The 22,944-nt window shown below is 40.4% G+C and overlaps 1 protein-coding gene across 9 annotated transcripts in view; it reads left to right on the top strand.

The window, feature by feature from the left end:
* The window catches only part of MAST4 (microtubule associated serine/threonine kinase family member 4), a 690,306-nt gene that overhangs the window by 612,558 nt on the left and 54,804 nt on the right, over positions 1-22,944 (top strand). For all 9 annotated transcript variants that reach the window (XM_056112657.1, XM_056112655.1, XM_056112653.1 and 6 more), the window contains 6 exons: positions 2,317-2,474; positions 4,739-4,814; positions 6,749-6,958; positions 12,200-12,301; positions 15,179-15,311; positions 20,563-20,630. In XM_056112657.1, coding sequence (XP_055968632.1) covers positions 2,317-2,474; positions 4,739-4,814; positions 6,749-6,958; positions 12,200-12,301; positions 15,179-15,311; positions 20,563-20,630 — 747 coding nt within the window. The remainder of the gene's footprint in view (positions 1-2,316; positions 2,475-4,738; positions 4,815-6,748; positions 6,959-12,199; positions 12,302-15,178; positions 15,312-20,562; positions 20,631-22,944) is intronic.

The raw sequence follows: 22,944 nt of genomic DNA, 5'->3' as shown, positions 1-22,944 counted from the left end.
ATCTAGCTAATCCTCTGGCTGTAGACTTACTTTGCTGTCATTGGGTTTGGTGTCACCTTGCTCCCATCATTACCTTCCTTCTTGGGAAACTTCTGCTGCCTCATTCAGTTGACTATATTCCCCACCCAGCACACACTCCTAATAAAGTTCAGTAGACTGTTACACTTGTTGTTACGCATATGATATGACCCAGAAAAAGTTTTTGGAGTGAACAGTGGTTAACATGGTGCTATATTTTGTATAGTTATCATTATTTTAATTTTTTTAATTTTTGCTTTTTGGGTCACATCTGGCAATGTACATGGGTTACTCCTGGTTCATGCATTCAGGAATTACTCCTGGCGGTGCTCGGGGGACCATATATGATGCTGGGAATCAAATCCGGGTCAGCCGCATACAAGGCAAATGCCCTACCCTCTGTGCTATCGCTCCAGCCCCATGGTATAGTTGTTTTTAAATGCATTGTTTCATTTATCGAACACAGTGTCAATGATCCTAGCAAAGCTCTACCATCTAGAGCCCCTCTCTTTCCTCCCAAGAAAGTCATTCAGTGTCACTATCATGTAAATACAGGTTCGTGGTATCTTATATGAAACTCTTTGACCTGGTTTGTCTTGGAATTAATTTTCACATTTCAGAAAGGCAACATGATCTCTGCACTGTACATAATACCCAGTAGCAACTGGGCCAACCACTCATAATCATAATTATTAACATTTCTACAGGCAACTTGAGTCAATATTCTCACTAAGTAGATTAAATGCATATTTCAAATAGTTCCCCATCAGTACAGTGGGTGTTTTGCCACCCAAAAGGATTACTACAAATGTATGAATAATATTCTAGGCTTGGAGGTTTTGAAATCTTGGATACAGGATTGTGGCCGTTGATTTGCCTTTGAGATACATGTGCAAATCCTTAGTTCTGTTTTTTTTTTTCTTGTACTTGCTTCGCTCACTGCTGTTTCTCTCCTACTTACTTAGGATTTTATAGTTTTTTCCCCTGATTTCTCCTGCTGACCCAGTTGGTATATTTGACTTTTTTTTTGTAGGAAAGTATTTAAGACTATGATTCTACTTTCTGCGGGAGTGCTTTCGTTTATCTCATAAATCTTGCTCTTTTATGGTTTATCAAATAATCTCATCATATTCTAAAGATTTCTCTCTGTCTCTGTGTGTACTTAGTGTAACGTGCTTTATAATTTCAAGGTGTAAGGATATTTTTAAGTTTTAGTCATTAATTTTTAGTGTTTACTGCATGGCAGAACTTCAGTATTTATGAAGTGTGTTCTTACCATAATGACAGATTTTTTTTTCTTTCCAAATGAAAGAAGTCTACTGCAACCGAATTTTCAATTGAGTAGTATTTTTTAAAACAGGCTCTTTCTAACCATGTTTTCATTACTAAAAATTTCTCAACCTCTTATGTTAGAGCTGCTCACAGAACTCACCTCCTGTAGAAAACAAAGATACTTACCCCTTTATTTTATAGTTGCATTTCTCAGGTTAAGTAAAAGTAATTTCTTTTTCACTGACCCTTTTTATCTTACCTTGCTTTAGTGTAGAGTGAAACATTTCAAAAATAAATCTGTATGCAAGGAATTAAACAAAGAAACTTTTATTACATAAAGAAGGGGGGGGGAGATCCCAACATTTCAAATAATGAATGGCATTTTAAAAGAAGCTTGTATTAAATGAAGAAGAGGGGGGGAAATCCAATTTTTCAAACAATAATGGCATTATGGAGAAGAGCAGCTTCTTCATTTCTTCCCCTTTCCACCTAGAAGGGCATGTGATGGATAATGATTGCACCAAAAAACAGAACCTTTTGTAAAAAAGATCTTCCCTTATTTATGATCTTACATCACTTTCTGTTACTTGTCTAAGAGTCAGTGTTTGCAGTGATAGTAAAAGTGAGAGTAACATATCCAACTGAGATCTAGTGTATTATTTAGTGCACCCAAAATTCTTACTCCAATTGTCATATTTTGCTTTGGCTTCCACTGAGCACTATTCATTTTAGCATGTGGGTTCTCTTCACTGGGAGCAGGTGAGGGTGAAGAATGCTTTGGGGAGATAGTCTTATGAAAACAAATGGAGATGGAATGTGAGTACTATTTTGACCTCCCAGAAAAAAGCATCAAGGTATTCATTTAGATATTCGCTGTTATAATGGTAACATGAACGCATGTATTTATAACAGAAAAGAAACTATAAAATGGTGATATTATCCCAGCATGTACTTTATAATCTCTTCGTTGTTGAAAAAATTTCTTTTTTCAGGTAATCATATAACCTTCCTTGGTTTTGTTTTTAGTCATCCTGTTCCTCCCAGGAGAAGTTGCATCAGTTACCATACCAACCAACACCAGATGAATTACACTTCTTATCAAAACACTTTTGTACCACCGAAAGTATCGCCACTGAGAACAGATGCAGGAACACACCCATGCGCCCCCGTTCCCGAAGTCTGAGGTGCGTGGATCTGATCCAGAAAATGTTCATTATTTCATTGGAATATCTCTCTTCACCCATTTCAAAGGAAACTTTGGGGTCACTGATTTATACTTGTGTTCACTGATTTGTGAATACAAATGGAGAGTTATATTTTCCTTTTACACATGCTATCTTTAATTGCCATTGCAAAGCATCTTTTGTTTTGTTTGGGGGGAGGGTCACACCTGCAGTGCCCACAGGTTACTCCTGGCTCTGTGTTCAGAAATCACTCCTGACAGTGCTTGCAGGAATGTATGGAATGCTGGGGACTGAACCGAAGCTGGCCACATGCAAGGCAAGCACCTTTCCCACTGTACTGTCTGGTTCCGAAAGACATCTTATATTTTTTTTTGTAAATTTTCATAATATGCCAATTGCTAAAGGAGCAATTATCATGATAGCCTGAATTTACCTCCTGTGTAACTTTGGCCATTAACTCTTGCTAGGCAATCATCTAATCATGGTACAAGAACAGTTGATGTTCTAGTTCAAGAGGGAGAGAGAACCTTGGCCAAAAGAGGAAGGACAGCAAAAATAAAAGTGTTCTTCCATATTTCTTATTATAAAGTCTTCCAGATCATTCTTCTTTTCTTCCTATCCTAAGTCTTATTTTTATCTAGGATTATGAGCAAATTGTTAGGAGTTTATATTGCTTGAGTTTCATGGAGCCCCTGTGTCAAGCCAGTTCTTTTTTGTCCTTCTTTCTGAAAATTCAGTTGTCACAGTTTGGTTATGTATATCCATTTGGTTCTTCAGGAAATGGACCCAGGGACAGAGGGGGTGGGCTGTTAGTTAGGAAGTGTCTTTGGTATCCACACCACTGGAAGGGGTGAGGACACAGTGTGTGCAGAAGTCAAATTACCGCAGGGCTGCCTGACAGAGACAGTGGCAATATGACCTATCACCATTGTCTCTCAGGACCAGATGACCCTGGCTTTAGAACCCTCAAGTCTTGGATGAGGCCCTGAGGGAGGGATGTGGCCCAGGGCATGGTATTTCTCTGCAGCTGGAACCACACATGCTGCTACTGACAACTGTAGGCGCATTTGCAGTCGATGCAACTGTAGCAGGCACTGCTTCTCTGAAGCAGGATTAGAGCTTTCCCCAGAGAAGAACTTCATGTCACAGAATTGGTCTCCTAGTTGATATAAAGCTCTTGTTAAAATAGTTTATCTGAGTATGTAAGGATAGCACAGTGGGTATTGCACTTACCTTGAATGCAGCTGCAATGGTTATAACTCTGGTTAAGGTCCCCGGTACCACCTCTGGTCTTCAGAGCACTGCCGGGAGTCACTCTTGAGCACAGAGTTAGGAGTAGTTCTTGATCACCTCTGAGTGGGGGGCCAACACCGTCCCCCAAAGTCAGGCACTCATTTGAATAGAAGAATTCACTGAGAAGTGTTTTCCATTTGGAGTTTGCTTCTTTTATATCAAACAGAAAATAACAGAAATAGCCATATTGTGTACCCATGGAATGTGTCAAATTATTCTCAGCAATGGAATAAAAGACTAGTTTTATGAACGCAGTGAGAGGCATTGCCTTTACCACACTGGGTCTCTTTGTGGTGTGATGAAAGGAGTTTCTTGGTGATGGAGTGTGAGCTATGTTGTCCAGGGTTCCTGAGGCAGTGCACTCAGATACCCCTCAGCCCACACACCTCAGAACCAGAGAGAAACTCTCCCCAGGGTGCACCTCTGTCTCCTGCTGTACAAAGTGCTGACTTCAGCAACCCAAATAAACATTTGCTCGGCCAGAAAATGGATTTCAGTGGTGACACCGGAGCTGTGGAGGACTCTCCAGCCTCTCCTGTGGTCTGCAACAGAATGTAGGATAAAAGTGTGAAATTACATTGTTGGACGTGTCAGAGCTGAGGCTGTTTTGCAGCCACCCTAGTTTGGTTTCATATTGCGTGAGTTACTTTTCAGAATGATACAAGTGCACGCTACCTGCAGAATATAATCTCAATTTAAGAACCGTCTCTGATCTAATTTTATATTGTAGCTGTAATTATTTTCTGACATTCCTGTTCTTGAGCTTTCTTTTTGAATCCTGTTCAGGGTTTCTCTTCAGGGGTATGTATGTGCCCATGTGAGCTAATGACTGATTTTGCAGTCTATTGCCTAATACACTTTTCTTACAAAGGCTCATAGTGCATTTGATGCAACCAATTGTTGATAAATAAAAAGCTTATTTTCATTTCATGCGGTGGCAAGTTTAAAAGGGTAATTTGCTTTGCTTGCAGCCCTGGACGTTCTCCCGCCTGCTGTGACCATGAAATAATTATGATGAACCATGTCTACAAAGAAAGGTTCCCAAAGGTAATGAATGGAATTGAAGATGCCTAGCATCTAAATGAACAGGCAACATAGGTTTAGCATCTGGAAGGGGGTTTTGTGATGGGAAGTAATGGTCCAATCCATAATGACTTGCATAAAATAGCACCTTACCCTACTTAGAAAGATTAAAAAGGCACTGAATGTTTTTAGAACAGCTGAGAGCCAGCCAAGTTCTCCATGTATTAAACTGGCTCCAAAGTGCATGCCTGGTTGTATCACCCTCTGGTTGGGAGTGGGGAGGTATTAAGGGGAGGGTTGGCTTTGAAAACCTTGATACCCTTGTTCCCTTGTGTTCGTGTCCTGGGTCTACTGTTGTTTTGTCAAGAACACACTGTTTTTCTCTTCTTCAGGAATCTGTGGACTGGTATGTCATCACTGTTGTTTGATTTGGGATCTGATATTTAGGTGACCTCACCTTTCTATTATGAGACTTGTCTCTGTAGCAATTATATGTCTGATCCTGTGCATTGGAGGGAAAGGGACAGTTGCAGTTACCCTAGTTAGGCAAAAGGAAGTTGAAGGCCCCAGAGAAGACTCGGTGCAGGGGGCAGCCGTATGCCTGGCAGCAAAGAACTATGGTCTGATAAACCCTGTCACCTCGCCGCGACATCTTTGGTTTCAAAGTCTTCACACATTTGGGAGAAGGCAGGCCCTGCATTTTATTTCTGCTTTTCCTCAACAGGCTCTGTAGCCCTAGGCCAGAGAACAAAAGGAAATCTTTGGTTTCATAAATCAGGAGTAGAGTACTTATTATTTGTAATGAACCCAACATTGATGCCATTGATTAAAGCCGTTTTAGCTATTTATCACATGTCACTTGTTCACCAGGGAAGCAGATACTGATCCTCCTAGTCAATGCTGGTTAGGATGTTAGAGGGAGCAAGAGGCCCAGGGATCTCCTTGCATATACATCAGTGGATGGTAGGGGATCGATTAAGCTATAGGATCACAGAGAGTGAAAGAAAAGTTGGGAAGGAGGTTTTAGATTTATTTACCAATGGGCTCCTCCTGGCCTTTTGCATATGATGTAGCTTTTTGAAAAATAGATGAAGGTGAAGTCCAGAGAGATAGTGTAGTGGTTAAGGTTGAGGCATTTACCTTGTATGCAGCTGACCCTGGTTCGATCTCCAGCTATACATGGTCCCTGGAAAACTCCAAGAGTGACCTCCTCAGTGGAAAAAAAAAAAAAACAAGGACTAGCTTCTGAGTTTTCTTGGGTGTGGCCCAAACCCTGTCACCACCACCACCACCAAATTTATTTTTAAAAATAAGAATGGTAAAAGATTTTTATTCCTGGTACCTTAAAACCTACCCAGGAAAATTAACTCTATGGGCTGAATATGAATTCTAACAGCAGTTCTGATTTATGAATAGGTAAAGGGGTACTTTTTGCTATTTTTGACAAGTTATTTGAAAGAACTCAGGATATGAAATGTAAACCCAACAGTTCACCAATATTTCTCACTTAATTTGAGGAAATTTACATGGACTCTTTAACCTTTGCTAGAACAGAAAAAGCGATTATCCCCTTTGGATATTCATTTCTCCTTATATACTCAAATCTTTATCTTTTCCGAGTAGCAAGGCTTCTTCTCTTTTTTTTTTAATTTGATTTTGGTGGTTTTGGGTCACACCTAGCAACAGTCCTGGGGGTAGGAATGGTGGGGCAGAGGGCTTGGGGAGGTGGAGAGGGTACCTGCCAGTTCGGTGCTTAGGAAACCATCTGAGGTGCTGGGGATACAGTCAGGCTTGGGCCACATGCAAGGCAAGCGCCTTACCCCTATACTGTCTCTCTGACCCCTAGACTCTTATTTAATAAGATGTGGAGGTCTGAATGTGCCTGGTAAGTGTGATGATTGAGTTGTCTGCTTGTGTGTCTTTGTCACACATCTGTGTTTGTGTGTCTTTCCAACTAGGCTACAGCTCAGATGGAAGAGCGTCTAAGAGAAATTATCACCAGCTACTCTCCTGACCACGTTCTTCCTCTCGCGGATGGAGTGCTTAGTTTTACTCACCATCAGATTATTGAACTGGCACGGGATTGCCTGGATAAATCCCACCAGGGTCTCATCACTTCCCGATACTTCCTTGAATTACAGCACAAATTAGATAAATTGCTTCAGGAGGTAAGAATCCTATATCCAAATAGGATTTAGCTTTTTGCCTGGGGGGAAAAAAAGGGAAAATATGATGTGAGTATTTGCTTAAAAATTATCATTAGCTAGTGTGCATATTTCAGGGAAAAAGAAAAAAAGGAGGAAAAACTGATTTCTCCTTGCATTCATTCTGGTCATCATTTATCGTAATAGAAAGTTAATGTAATAACCTTTACAGGAACCTTGGAACCTGACAATCTCCATGACTCCAGCATAAGTGGATCATGAGGAATTTTGAAGCCGTGATTCCCCCTCACCCTCCGTCCTTAACCATAAAGTTATAAATGGCCTGAATATATGTTTTTTGATGATGCTATCTCCTTCTAATATCTGGAAAAGCTAAATGGGAAATTGCTAGTGTGTCCTATTAATTAACCTGCATGTGGTGTTGGCAACTTATATTTTCATTAGTGCCTTCTTCTAACAAAATATCCAATTTCCAAAAGGAGAGATAAACACAGGCCCCGTCTAGGCCTAACACTTGCATGCGGTGCTCCTGATAATACGCAGGGCAGGAAGGATGTTGGTGGTGGAATGGAATTAGTGACTGATATTACTATGCTGATTGAAATTGATCAGCCGCAGCCTACTAGTGAAATCCAGTTAGCCTATATATTTGAATACATTGTATTTCTGGGCAAAAAAAAATGATGCCCCAGTAAACATAACAACAGTGATGGTTTTCTCTAAACAGGAATATGCTAGTAAGTGCCTGAAACTGAAGGGAAATATTAGCATCCTTATTTTCTAGAAATCCCTTTGTCCTTGGACCTGCTGCATTTAATTCAGAGAAGATGAGAAGATCCCTCTCTGTGAGTCAGGTGTTCTGCCCCTTCTCTCCATGTTTCCCAACAGCACTTTGCTACCCTGTTCCTAGTTCTTACATTTCAAATCCTCCCCCACCCCCTTATGCCCCAAGGAGACCATGTTTCTCTACCTTTGGGGACAACACGCTATTTTTGGTTTTTGTTGTTAATTTCTTATTTGTCATGGACCATTTCTCCTGTAAGTAAAGATGAAAATTAATTTCTAGAAGTGACCATGCACCTGGGCATTTCTGGCAGTGTTGAATTGCTGCAAGAGCCGCCCAAGGCTTACTCTTGAGGATTGAGCAAAGTACTCCCCCCCCAGACACCCCCAACCTGTGTGTGCTGGCCTCCACATTTGGACCGCCCTTTGGAACTCAGTCTGTGTGCACTCACTGGGTCTGTCCTGTTCCCCTAGGATGGTGTGTGCTGTGTAACCGGAGTCAGTAAATGTATCGTAAATGAATCAGCTACTGAACTCTCTCAGTAATCTCACTGATGTCCTTTTCTGCCACGTTCTCAGGGTATTTTCCTGGAATAAGTTTCTTTTACTGGAACGTGACTGACTGCATTGGGCAACATTAAAGCCCTCTCCTTTCCCCTGTCCCCTTTTTAAGGCACTGTCTTCCTCTTTCTTGCTCCTTTACCATTTCCTCTCTGCCTCTTCCAAAAGCATCCCATCCAATGCATGTTTTCTGAAATATGAATTTTCCCACAGTCAGTCCTCATCCTCTGGTCTTTCTCACTCTCTCAGTGACCTTGTTGGCTGCCTTGGATTAAAGACCCATGCAGTGGACAGAGTTCTAATCCTAATCCATATCTCAGACTGGGAGATCTTTCTCTGATTTCAGAGGCCTGTGTTCTCTTGCCTACCAAGTAGCTTTCTAATTAGACAGCTCCCCCAAAACATACCCCACATAAGATGGATTCAGCATTCTATCAGCTGAACATGGTTTCCTATTCTTGGCTTTCATCTTTGTCAGCCAAAACGTACCAAGCCATATCCTAACCCTCAGGATACCATTAAACCCTCAGTTTACTTCCAAATATTCCTCCAGTTCTTCCCTCCAAGTCTGTCACCACCATCCAACTTAGGCCCCCTCCAGTCCTAGCTCCTCAAATTCGAGCTTCTGTGTAAAAGCTGGGATCTCTATTTGTCTTCAGGGGCTGCAGTCTGCCTGTAAGTGCTGGCATGCGTTTAACCACACTGCACAGTAGTGCTTGTAGGGGACAAGGGGAATCTCCCCTCATCAATATTTGAGTGGCCTCTGCAAGGAATGAGGATCATATCCAGATCACCATTAACTCCTTATGCTCAGCACCAAGCCTGCTTTTATTTATTTATTTATTTTTTAATGATGAAAGAGGGAAGAGGAAAGCATTTATATGTGCATGCCAAAATCTTGGTCTATTATGACTTTTTCATCAAGCACTCTTTCTTTGTTGTTCCTTGTAATCAAATCAATTTCCAGAAAATGCTGGAAACACAGTGTGTTTGGTTTTCACAAGTACCTTGAAAATTGTATTTGTTAAAGGGTGTGTTTTGAAACAAAAGAGACAGATGAGAGAAGAACGCTGTAGTCAGCCTCTGTGAGGTACGCCTTCCTTAATTCCACATTTCTGTCCCAGGATATCACTATAATTACCAGTTTTAGACCTGTGCTTTTCACTCCTTCACAGACATTACCTGAAAAGGGTAGAATCCATATCCAAAGCTATTTATATTGAAATCCCCCACTTAATTTTGTTTCTGTCTGACAGACTTGGCAGACTGATATTTCATGGAAATTACAAAAATCTTAGGGTGGCAAAGATCATCTGAATAGGTCCTGTAATAGATGAAAATTGTGTATTTTTTAGAGAAATTTCTCTTTGGGCTAGCCCGCCACCTATACTTGTGACATAAAGGGCATTGACGGATGGTGAGTAAGATTGCTTTCTGGTTGCAGACAAACCTTTTCTTCAGTTCTCTTGTGAAAATTAAAACTATCTTCAGAATCACGTCTACAAAGTGCTCCCCGAGTTTGGAGCTAAATGGTCACAGGGAAACTGGCCCCTTTTACATAGAGCCCCATTGTGGGAACTTGCTTCGCTTTGCCTGTGATGCAATTGTTGTTGGTTCCCTGCTGTGCCATTGTGTGCCTGTCCACTTGTCTTTTTCCCATTGTCAATCTCCTACAGGCCCAGGCACCGTCCCCCTGAGGTTTGAGCAGCCTGATTTAAACTGATGCCTTTTTAAAGTCCCAAGGTCTAGGTCAATTCTAGATGAATGCTTTTATGTCTCTATTCTTTTCCTTCGCGTCAGTGTATTTAGCCAAAGAAAATAAAATACATAGGAAGTGCTAACCTAGTTTCAGATCGGGGGCTCCCTGTGTTTGAGTGGCCACGGCTTCAAATCCAAACACAGGGTATCCATGAGTGTCAGCGCTTGTAGCTGACAATGGTGAAACGATTTCTCTCCTGCGTGGTGCATGGTTGTGTTTGCTATTGTTTTTAACAGAACTTCTCCCTTACCCCTAACTCCAGCAGTTAGCAGATAGAATGCTATCTGAGTAAATATAACTGAAATGTCTTGGTCTTGTTTGTGACTGATCATTCTTAGAAGAACGTAGGAGAAAGAACTTCGAACAAAGGACTGCTTGCTTTTACAATATTTGAATTGGGATATGTGTTGTGCAAACTTTTCTTGGCTAAGATATAGAGGTTATGTTTCCTTTCAAAGGGGCCACCCAAACATATTCAAGCTTTTTAGATTTTCTTTTAGTTCCCGAGTTTATAAAGCAGTAATTATTAAAGAAAATGTCCGTGTCTGGCCTATTCAATATCAGTGTCCTTGGCAATTTGAAATTTCAGTGTTTGGGGTGGGGGTGGAGGTGTTGTTTGTTTGTCTGCTTTAAGTTTTTCTGTCTAATTTTGGTTAAGGATAAACTATAAAGAAATCATATAACTGTATTTCTTGACATTCATTATAGTTCCCAGAATAAAAAAATTACAGTTTACATTACACACACACACACACACACACACACACACACACACACTCATTCTCCACACCACCCTGGCTTCTCCTGCTTACTGGACTTAAAGTCCTATTTGCCAGTTAGTTTTCTTTTAACTTTATTCTGTAATTATTCACCAGTAGTAATTTTCTGTGTGTTTTTCTTTTTAAAAGTTGATTGTCTTTCCTTTGTCTCTCTCAATTTTTTTCTCTACATTTTGGAACATAGCCTTTGATTTCGTGGCTTCAGTTTACTTGCCATATTATTGCTAATTATAATCATTTTTATAGATTCAGTCTGCTGATTCTTTTTATGTTACCACTAGTGATTTTTAGGATAAAACACTTTTTGAAGTGATGTTAAATGCTTATTACTGTTTCTATAAAATGTAACAGATGCAAAAACATCATCATGATTTGTTTGAATTTTTAAAAAACAGTAAATCATAAGCACCTCAAAATTAAGCCCAAAAGTGAGCATGCACAGTTACTTTGAAGTATTTATTTTATTTTATTTTTTTTAATTTTTATTAGTGAGACATCATGAGGTACAGTTGTAGACTTACAAATTTTTGTGCTTGGGTTTCAATTATACAGTGATCAAATACCCATCCCTCCACTACTTTGAAATATTTTTAATGAAGTAGTTTTATACCTCATTTGATATACCTCTCATTTTTTAATCATAAAAATTAAAATGATTATTAAAAAACTTAGCTTTGTTCTCAGGGTTTTACTTTTTGCCTGTATTTTACACATAAAACCAAAGTTTACAAGATCATAAGTGCGTTAAATGTTACTGAGTTGAGTTCCTGGGTATTATTTATTCAGCATGTGAAATGGAATCAATATGTATCTATCCAAGTATAAGCATTATTCACCTTGAATTTGAAGTAAGCATTACACTCCTCTTACATGTTATGAATAACTAATATATGTACTTATGGTATTGCATGTGTAAAATCTGTTTCATGACTATATTAAATGCCCGGGATAACAAAAGCAGTTCATTATGTTAGTCATTTCATGCATTTAAGATGTTCCTAGAAGCTCAAGACTCCTCATCATTCTCCACTCTTACTTGTACTATGTATTTAATATGTCATAAACATTTAATATCTCCTTCATTCATGGCTCACATTTAAGGCCCTAACATTTGATTCTTAACACAGAATAAATCAAGGTTTTGCAATTAAAATTTGGCTAATAAAGTCATTTTGCAGATAGAAAAGCTTAATAGTGTCCATTTACATAGATAATATAATATCTGCATATCAATCTTGTAAAAGCATTTTCAAAATCTCGTTTTAAATATTTGCAGTCATCTAATTAGCATGCTTTGCTGATTTTGCCTTCCAGTTAATGGGGTGGCCTTGTATCATCATTCTTCGCCTTGTTTCCTTACAGGCTCATGATCGTTCAGAAAGCGGAGAGTTGGCGTTTATTAAACAACTTGTGCGAAAGATCCTAATTGTGATTGCCCGCCCAGCTCGGTTATTAGAGTGCCTGGTAAGTAGCGCCTCAATCAGATTCTATTATTTATTGTTAAATGTAAGGAAGCAGTGATTGTCAGAAAACTCTAGTTTAGTTGACTTCAAAGATCAACACTAAATAGAAAGAGTTAGGAGGAATTACAACTTGTTCGTCAGTAATGACAGCCAAGTAGCACCTACCTTTTCTGGTTTTCATGAAGAATTATAGACTTTGGGGCCAGAGTGATAGTATAGGGGACAGGGTGCTTACCTTGCATGTAGAGACCACCTGTGCAAGGGAATTGCAAGGTGTCAGCTGTGCTTCTAATGAGGTGTTTATGATTTACTTTTTTCTCTCCCGGGAACCCCATATGGTCCCCTGATCGCAGAGCCAGAAGTAAGCCCTGACCACTGCCCAAGAATTATAGAACCTGTGCTATATTAAGTGATAGTCAGATCACAGTCTGGTCAAACTGTATAGAAATGTAATATTATCTTTAAACCATCACAATTTGGAGATATTGGTCTTGGAGATGATCTTGAAATTATGTAGTTGACCTTATCTCAACATAATTGCTATGCTACAGCTAAATTAAAGCACTGTGCCTTTTTATTTAAAAAGTGCCAAATGAGGGAACAAGAGATATATAATATTTGAAACTTTTGTTCAGAGTCATAGTTCAGGATCTCCTTAGACCTGAAGAAATCAGAGCTTTAAAGATGAATGTATACTATCAACTTTATTTTCTTTGTTCATACAATATGGCCCAAAGTGATTATTTTCCTGCTTCAAAATTTTTTATGTATTTTGAGATTCAAGCAATATGGTGAACAGATATGAAATTCCGAATGTAGTATTTTAAGGAGCATAAACAGAAACTCATAGCTCATTTTTAAAGTATTTATAACCTGACACACAGAACAGCATTTCAGAACCATACATTGTGTTGTTTTGATTTTGCCCTTGGTGTTTTTTTTTGGCACACATAGCTTTATATGCTAGTGAAATGCCCATAGCCCCATAAAGATATAGATGTGACTGTGAAGAGGGAAACTCCTGAGGAAAAAGATAGGGTAGGGAGGAATGGACTCTCCATCAACGGCCAGTATCCTGCAAATCCAAACACTATTTGGGAAGGATAAAGTAAGGAAACACCTTGTGCCCACCAGGAGAAAAAGGCAGAGGAGATAGATGGAAGGAAGACTTGTTCTTTGCTGTGTCTCTCATTGAACTTTTTTTTGTTTTTCTTTCTCTTAATTGAGTCACCATGAGATGCACAGTTTCAAAGCTGTTCATGGTCAGGTTTCAGTCATGCAGTGTTCCAGCACACATCCTTCCACCAGTTGTACATTTCCCACCACCAGTGTCCCCCCATGTCCTTCCCACCACCCTGCCCCCAAGTCTGCCTCTATGGCAGACACTTTTCTCATTGAACTTTTGAATTGAACACCATATGTGTGTTCTCCTGCAGCTTAATTTCAGGAAAATGCCGATATTTTTTTCTGAAAAGCAGCATATAACTTAGCGAAGACCTTACCTTTAGAGAGGAAATCAGTGTTTATCCTGATCGTTACTAAGTAAAATAGAAAGAAGTGAAAGCAGAGGTTCTCCAAGACAGAAAGAGTTTTACAAGATTGACAGTATTGCTGCTTTCCCCAAAATTCGCTTGAAAGTGGAGCTCAGAGCTTGCGGTGCTTGAGTTTCCCCACCATGTCTACCATGCCCCTAAACAGTCTTTGCTGCTATTGTAGATTTCTCTAAAGGCCACTGCAGTAACACTGGTTTGACTTTTTTCCGTGTGCAGCAAGTTTTCTTTGGGGCCTCGGCTCTGCTGAAATGCTGAAATACCACCATTGCCCATTTGGGCAGCATTCACCAGAATGGGGAAACACTTGGAAAATAATCTAGAAACTGAAAAAAGCAGCTTTTCTTTAAATCTCTAAGCATAGTCATTTTTTAAAAATTTTTATTAGTGAGATATCATGAGGTACATTTGTAGACTTACAGATTTTTGTGCTTGGGTTTCAATTATACAATGATCAAATACCCATCCCTCCACCAGTGCCCATTTCCCACCACCACGGATCCCAGTATCCCTCCCACCCCCCCATCCCCCCCATCCCACCCTGCCTCTGTGGCAGGGCATTCCCTTTTGTTCTCTCCCTCTTATTGGATGTTGTGTTCTGTAAAAGAGGCAATAGTCATTTTTTAATGCACAAATCCACTGCATGCATTTAGGATGATTACGAGTTTAAGGATTCATATTTCTTTAAAAAGCAGACAACCCATAAGAGTAAAATACTTAAGAAATATGTACTACCAACTCTTAAATTATAGGGGTCATTGGAAGCATTTATTTTATATTCCCTGTTCTTATTCTTTATAGTATATGAATATTAGTAGCACTTAGAATTCATCAATAATTTTGAGAGCTTTTTTCTTCCTAGTTTTTTGGATTCCTTTGTATAAAGAGAGTTTCTTGAAAAACCTTTGAAGAAACATAGTCTGACTTAACTTCTTCTGTAGCTGTTTCTACAGAGAGAATATGGAATCTGCTGGTGAGATTCCTATACTTTAAAGACTTTGATTAAAAGTTTTATAAACTATCTGTTCATTTCCATTAAGATAGATAGCCATCCATTGAGTTGTCAGACTTTAGCGTTGCATTGCAAGTAAATTGGAAGGCGCCATCCAAGGGGCTTACCAGGTACATAATTGTATTGCCTTCAACTCTGAATAGACTTTGAACCTGAAGGGAAATGATGTGTTTTTTAAAAAAGCTGTTTGCCTTCTTTCTTCATAAGTAACCCACAACTGTGTACCTCCAGCAATTTCATTGTGAATCAAATTTATGTAATAAAACGGCAGACAGATCATTTGGCTCAAGAAGTGTCTGTGTTTGTCTTCTGCTAGGAATTTGATCCTGAAGAATTTTACTATCTCTTGGAAGCAGCAGAAGGCCATGCGAAAGAAGGGCAGGGTATCAAGACTGACATTCCCAGGTACATCATCAGTCAGCTGGGACTCAACAAGGATCCCCTGGAAGGTGAGTGTCTGGTTGACTGACCTTTACATGCCTGCCCTAAGGCCTAATAGAAGATCTGTGTGCAGCAAGTCTTTGTTTCTTCATGTGCTGTTGCTCTGCTGAAAGTCATACATGTGGAAAACTAGTTGTAATTGGAAGGAAAGAGTTGTAAATTGAGTCTTAAGGAGCCAGAAGACATGCCCCACTCTGTGTTTACCTGTGGGAAGGGGCGAGCCTTGAAATCCCAGCCGCCTGGTCCTTGATCCTGTCAACATGTCCTGGAGAGGCTTAGGTTTCTGCCTCTAAGGAGTTTTTCTCTTGCAAAGTTCAGTAGAGCCCTTTACAAGGCTACTTTTTATTCTGAAAAGTTACTAATACAAATTATTAATTTAGAAGTGCCATTTACATTTAAATTGGTAGAAGAGGAATATAACTGATGGTAGATTACTTTGAAGGTTAAATTAGACACAGCTTGGGTACAAAGATTTTTTTCTTTGCTTACTTGTCCCCCTGAAAGAATAAAAAAGAGTAATAGGGCTAGTAGGGAGAAGAATATTCTAAAGCTTATACGAGGACTTACAGTTGATTGAAATTTTAAAGAGAGTCTAATGTTTAAAATGCAGAGAAGAGTACTTGCAAGGGATTTTCTAAAAATCTATTTTTGGTAAACAGTTCCCTACCCCATCTCCTCCCTCCTACTCCCCCCCGCCCCATGCTCATTATAGTTTGGGATTATCATTTAAAACACTGAGGTTATGGACTGCCAAGAAAAACTCAAAATCTCTCATTCAAAATTGTCTCCCTAGTTCATTAAATTGAACTCCCCAATAGTGTTTATCTTGCTAAATTGTTTGTAATGATGGCCACTGTTGGCTGAGATCGTTCCCATCTAAAATTAGAGAACCTGCCACTCTCTGCCCTGCGCTTCCCACTTTGCTCCTCTGGCCTCCGTCTCTTTGCTGCCAGTGAAATGATGCATGCCTTACGAGAGATAATGCCAGATAAATGGAGACTGTACTGAAAGCAATGCCGCCACGGATTCATCACTTATCAGAGACTGGTGGCTGCTTTTCTGAAAAGTTCCCTGGGGAGAGATTTTTCCCCCCATGGCTTTTAAATTACCATCTTTACCTTTTTGAATCATGAGTCTTCAGAAATGGTTTAAATCAATGAAATAAAAAGGGCAGATGCTTAATGGTATTTAGATGAGTTTTAAAAATCTCTTCAGGCATTACAAAATGATGCCTTAGCTTCCTGCTTCAAAAGCTGACTCTTGGTTCCATTCCATTACTACCCACTGCTCACAAATAATATGTATTTCCCAGATAATAGTTATTTAGCAGAAATTCTATTTAAAACAGAACCATCTTTTAATTTGTTTTTTTATGAGAATAATTGGAACGGGGGAGGCTGTCAAAGCATATTAGGGTGACTCTTCACGCTGGTGTAGTTGAAGTTGTGTCAGCCCCTGCAGGCAGCTGGCTGAGGGCTTCCTGGCTTTCCCACTTGGCACTGAGGCCAGGAATGCTGTGGATGGAACTTCAGAGGTGAATCATCCATGGCCCTCCTTCTACCTTCACACGTTCTTTAAAAAAAATGCATAGGCATCCTTGACAAGTTAAGTGGTAAAGTGGTACAGAATTAGCTCTGGGCCTTCTTGTAACCCCCTTTTTTTTGCTTTTTGGGTCACACCCAGTGACGCATAGGGGTTATTCCTGGCTCTGCACTCAGGAATTACTCCTGGCGGTGCTCAGGGGACCTTATGGGATGCTGGGAATCGAACCCATGTTGGCTGCATGCAAGGCAAACGCCCTATCTGCTGTGCTATCACTACTCCAGCCCCAGGCCTGAGACTTTGATTAAAAGTTTTATAAACTATCTGTTCATTTTCATTAAGATAGATAGCCATCCATTGAGTTGGCAGATGGATGAGGACTGCAGGTCCTCATGCAGGTCTGACAATAGTCACTAAACCGTTTGTTGTTGTTGTTGTTGTTGTTATCATTATGGGACTCTAACAACAAAAATTCTCATCTGAGTCTCTTTCCTTCTCTTATCAACCTTTCCACTCATTTCCTGTGACCTGAGGTTTGGAGGCTAGGAGCAAGTGTCTGAAGGGAGTCTGGGGCTGCCCAAGAGTGCACAAGGGACTTGCCTTGGAGCCTTGCCTCAGTATTCTTGGTATGAAAATGGGGCCATAAAGATACCACTTCACAGGACTATTATCAGGATTATATGAGCTTGTCTCCATTACCTAGCATAGAGGAATACTTAATACATTATAATTGCTGAAATTGTTTTATTTAAACATTATTAAAAGTGTCTTGCCCTTGGAGACACCTCCAAAAAGGAAGATATTTAGCTTATATCTTGGTTCATAAGCCTAAAATGCTGATTTTACAGGATATTGAAATCGCTTAACAAAGTGAAGAAAGTGCATAATTTGCCCTGAGCTGGCTTTTCATTCTTGCATTTTCTCTGGGAAAATCAAGTAAACTGAGAAAGTCAGGGTCACCTGTTATTTTCCAACCTAGAGCTTGCTGATTTTTACTTAAAGGCAATCCAAGGTTGTTTTGCTTTTTTTTCATGTAATTCCCCCCAAATATTATATGTACACGAGACGAATATATAATTCAAAATTTTAATAAACATTTTCAGATGCAAAAAATATATATAACTGAATGCTTTAACTTGTTATTGTACATATTCCATTTTGAAAAAAAATCCCACAAGAATCAACCTATAAATAAACCTTACTAGGCAGGGGTATCCCCTATCTAACTGTCAAATAAATGCCTTTTTCCTTTTTTCGAAAACCTGTCTCTTTTTATTTATTTTTTTACTCCCCATGCTTAGCAGTGCTCAAGGCTTATTCCTTGCCCAGTACTCACTACTGGTGGTGCTCAGGGAACCGTGTGGGGTGTGGGGGAATGAACCCAGGTTGGTTGTGTGAAAGGCCATCACCCTCCCTATCTACTGTCCTATCTCTTCAGCCTCAGCACATCTCTTCTCAAGAGCTATAATAATCATAACAAATAGCAAAATGGATTGGGTGTCTCATTTCCTTATATAGACTCATAGGCTCATTCTCCTCTAAGGTGAACATTAAATGCCATAGTCTTTATGACCAGATGACCAGAGCAATGCCTCAGTAAGTGTGAAGCATCCAGTCCAGGATTGACTATACGAACTAAGTATTCATAATAGTCCTAAGTTGTGACTTAGCAATGAAGTGCCTGTATTTAATGTGTAATCTCTGGGTTTGGTACCTGGATCCCCACTCCTGACAAATCCACACAAAATTACAAAGCCAACATTCAATGAGTACTTCATTTCTATTACTCAGCGTGCTAAGTACTTTATATAAATTGTTAAATATGACCTTCAAGAAAAATTTGAGATAAATATTTATTCATCTCCCATAGTTCTTTGGAAGAGGTAAGTTTTTAAGGTCATTGGAAAGATATAGTAACCAAAGTTTTATTCTATAAGTGAACTACTACTGCACTTGCTTTTTCGATCTATTTTAAGTTCTTAGTGTACTAGGCAGGGTTTCTCTTAGGGAGCAAGGATGGTTCGCCAAAGGGATGGTTACAACAACTTGGGAATTGTCACTAAGCTGAAGTTGGTGCATTCCCTTTTAAATAAGATACCCACCATAATAACAGGACATTGTATTAGTTTCAGATACCTAACATGAATGACTCTATATTTGTCTATATTGCAAAATGACCATCACACTAATTCTGGTTGATATGCTTTGATGAGTTTTTTTAATTACCTTAATTTTACAGGAACTCCCTAGCAGTGTTCAGTCCCAGGCACCACTCTCCTAAGGGATACTTGGTGCAAGCCTGACCGTGCTCAGGCAGATGCTGTAATGTTGCTCAGACCCAGTGGGATTAAGGGTCTCCAAGGCTGTGCTAGTGGTTTGAGTGGTGCTGGGGATTGATCTCTAGCCCTCACCCCTGTGAACTGTCTTTCCACTTTTTAGGTCTCAGCAGCTTGAACATCTTGCAAGACAGTCCAGCTGGCCCTAAACAGATTTGAACTGAGCAGTACCTTTGAGATAGTATTTTTGTTTGTTTGTTTTTTTAACACATCCCAAGATGGATTCAGTTAACTACACATGTTGTATAGTAGAATCCTGGATATAGAACTCCTAAAATTTGAAAGGCTGTCTATTAGTAACATATGGATTTTCAGTTTGGAGAAATGAGCAAATGTCCCTAACATCTGAGCTTCTCATGAGTTACCTCTGTTAATATAGTCTCATTCTGTAAGCCCCGTGATTTACTATTGCAGGTTTCTTTTCTCTTCTTGGCAGGGTGGGGGCTTGGGTGCTGATGGGATCACACTGGCCTTCTCAGGATCCACTTCTGGCTTGATGATCTAGCATCAGTCCCTGTGGTACTAGGGATGAAGCCCAGGCCTACTGCATGCAAAGCTTCTGCTCCAGCCTCTTGTGCTATCTCTATGGCCCCCCGACTTAGTAAACTCAAAATTTGTACCTTCACCCATCTTACCCATTCCCCTCTTCCCACCACAGCCTGCTATCGCCACTCCAGCCTTTACTCTGTGAACTCTGTTTTGTGGGTCCCCGCTACCACCACCACTACCACAAGTGCTATCATTTGCAGTTTGTCTTCCTCTGTATCAGTGCCACTTCTGTTATAGAATTAAAGAGCTGGGAAGACTTACCTCACTTTAACACAAGCAGTCGTTGCACCCACGAGTCCTCGATGAGCTGTGCTGAGATGAACAGTTTTAAACTCTTTAAAATGTTTGGTCATTTTTATTTAATATTGCTCCTTGAAAATGCTGTGTCCAATGTCCATCAGTATCTGGGAGGCGTTGGTTCCAGAAATCACCCCCTGCTCTGCCACTGTAATATTTGCATACAACCTCATTTATCCTCTCATATTCTTGAAATCATCATTCGATTGCTCAGAATACCTCATGCTATATGAATGATATGTGGATAGTTGCAATAACCTATATTGTCGAGGAAATGAAAACGAGAAGAGGTACCCGCGCATGCTTAGTATTGTGCAGCTATGGTAGACCTCACCCTACTGTGTGACACTTAGGTCTTTGGATGACTATATCTCCCTGTACAAAAACTTAAATACCGAGGCTGAACGTTAGAAATATTTCCTCTCTTTTTAAATATAAGATGATTTTCTTGTTTTAGCACTGTAGTCTTTTCTCATAATTGAAGCTGGCCTGTTTTCTGTAGTTGTTTAACTTTTCTTTTTTTCTCTAAATTTAGAAATGGCTCAGTTGGGGAACTATGATAGCGGGTCAGCAGAAACCCCAGAAACGGATGAATCAGTGAGTGTAAGTCTCTTTTGTGATGAAATATGATGTTGACTTTTCTGGGTAACAGCATCTGGAGATTTGGGGCTGTGTTAATTACTTAATTCAACAAATATTTATTGTGCTTTTGTGTGGAAAGCACTAGGCATACAACATTAGTTTCTCCCTTCAGAAAGGAACACATTAGTAAAAAGAAATCATGCACAGACAATGAAAGTGATAACAGTTGAATGAGATCGTTGAAGAAAAAGAATGTGTGCGGCTAGAACATGACATAGAACCACCTTCATCTTGATGGGCCAGAAGGACCAGTCAAGGAAATGATGCTGGAATTAAGGTGGGAGAAGTTGCCAGAACAAGGAAAAGCAGAGGAAACATTCCAGGCCAAGGAGACAGTGTGGGCCAAGACTGACAGTGGAAAGCAGATGCATAGGGAACTAATGAATAGGAGGCCAGAGAGGCGGTCTTGGATAAAAACTGGGCACAGTTTTTACTTAGTCACTCACTTTCTCATTTTATTTTGATTTAAAAAGAAATGGGAGGTGATTGGACTGAGGGGAAAGTATACATGTGAGTTGGAATGTTGGTGGGGGAAGCTAACCTCTCAGAGATCTGCTTAAAAAACAGGTTTCTAATTGCAGTGTAAAAAGTTGATGGGGAGAGGGGAGCAGGCGGGGTGCCCATAGGGAATCTTGTTAGGAGGCTGCTTCAGGGGCTGGAGCCGCCATAAGTGGGTAGGGCACTTACCTGGCATGTGGAAGACTCATATTCCATCCCCAGAACCACATAACCCCACCCGGAGAGATCTGTGAGTACTGAGCAAGGAGTAAGCCCTGAGCATCATCCCAAAACAAAAACAAAGACAAGTTCAGTGGTTCAGGATCAGAGAAGCAGTTTTGGATCTGATGCTATTTTCCCTGATTGTGACCCAAAAGGGACCCCAGAAAGGAGTGGGCTGGAGGTGTTCAGGAAGAGCTGTGGCTCTGGAGACTAAGAACATGGCTGTGTAGTCATGTGGCCGGGATTGCCCTCGTGGCTCCACCTTTTATGAGCTGTTGGAATCCTTTTCCTCGGTTTCCTCATCTCTCAGAGTACATATAAAATATTATAGAGGGATTGAAGAGATATTGCAGCAGGTAAAATGCTTTCCCTGCAAGTGATCATCTCATGTTCGATCCCTAGAATCCCATTTGGTCCCCTGAACCCACCAGGAGTGATCCCTGAGTACCACCAGGTGTGACCCATAATTCAAAAGAAGTAAAAGAAAAGATTCTTGAAGGGCAAATGAGTTCGTCTGTGAGAACTGACAGTATTAAGGAGAGCACTGCATGATGAGCACTAACACTTGACAGCTATGTTTGTTCACTATATCAGCATCACTGTCATAATTTTAAATGTGTTGAAATTGCCATTCTTTTGAGACAACCAGAAAGAGCCATCCAGCTGCTCGTTGTTAGGAAGATGTGAGGGGGAGGTCTGTATGACTTCTGTCGGCAGAAATGAGATCATTTAGGAAGGGAGGAGTTCGAGAATTGAGAAGGCTGTGTGCCTGGCCTTGTTGGTCCAACTGTAGAGTATAATCATAGTGAGGTTAGTTGAAGAAGTGCCCAGTCATGAGTTGGATTTTCTGTGACAAGATCAGGGCAGGTGATGAATAGGTCCAGAAGCCTAGCACAAATAGAGGAGTAGGATGGTTGTCTGGGCTGAGGAGGTTGGCTGGCCCAGAGGCCCATGTGCTGGGCAAGTTGTTTGTGTGGATACTGAGGTCAGTCAGGATGGTGAGAGAATGTGGGCAGACAGTGGGGCCCTACGTGGGTGCTCCAGTCATTCAAGGAAGAGCAGGAGGACAGGTAAGAGCATGAGGGAGATGACACACATCTTTGAGGCCTGGGGCTACGTCCTAAGTTACATGAAGGGTATCCTGGACCGTATAGGGTGTGCTTGGGGACTGTTACCTATGCAGTACAGTGACTTATGGAGCATGAGAGAAGGTGGTTTGTTCGATTATTTATTTTTTAAGTGACGCAGAATAGTTTTTATTGAACAAAGTTTATAAAGATGTGAAAAGAGGGGCCAGAGAATAGTACAGCAGGTAGAGCGCTTGCTGCCTTGCACGCAGCTGACCCAGGTTTGGTTCTCAGTGCCAGTACAGTCCCCTGAGCCTGCCAGAATTGATCCCTGAGTGCAGAGCTAGGAGTAAGCCCTGAGCATTGCTGAATATGGCCCCAAAACAAAGAAAGAGAGGAATACATGTTGAGGAGAGAACATAGGTGGAGGAAGCAGAGAGAGACAGAGGCAGAGAGATCAAGAAAGAACATGGGCTTGAGAGAGCAAA

The sequence above is a fragment of the Sorex fumeus genome, unplaced genomic scaffold, assembly GCF_029834395.1.
Source record: "Sorex fumeus unplaced genomic scaffold, SorFum_2.1 ptg000018l, whole genome shotgun sequence".
In the NCBI taxonomy this organism is placed as follows: domain Eukaryota; kingdom Metazoa; phylum Chordata; class Mammalia; order Eulipotyphla; family Soricidae; genus Sorex; species Sorex fumeus.
The sequence above is the reverse complement of the archived record's forward strand: the minus strand, read 5'-3'. Positions and strand labels throughout refer to the sequence as shown.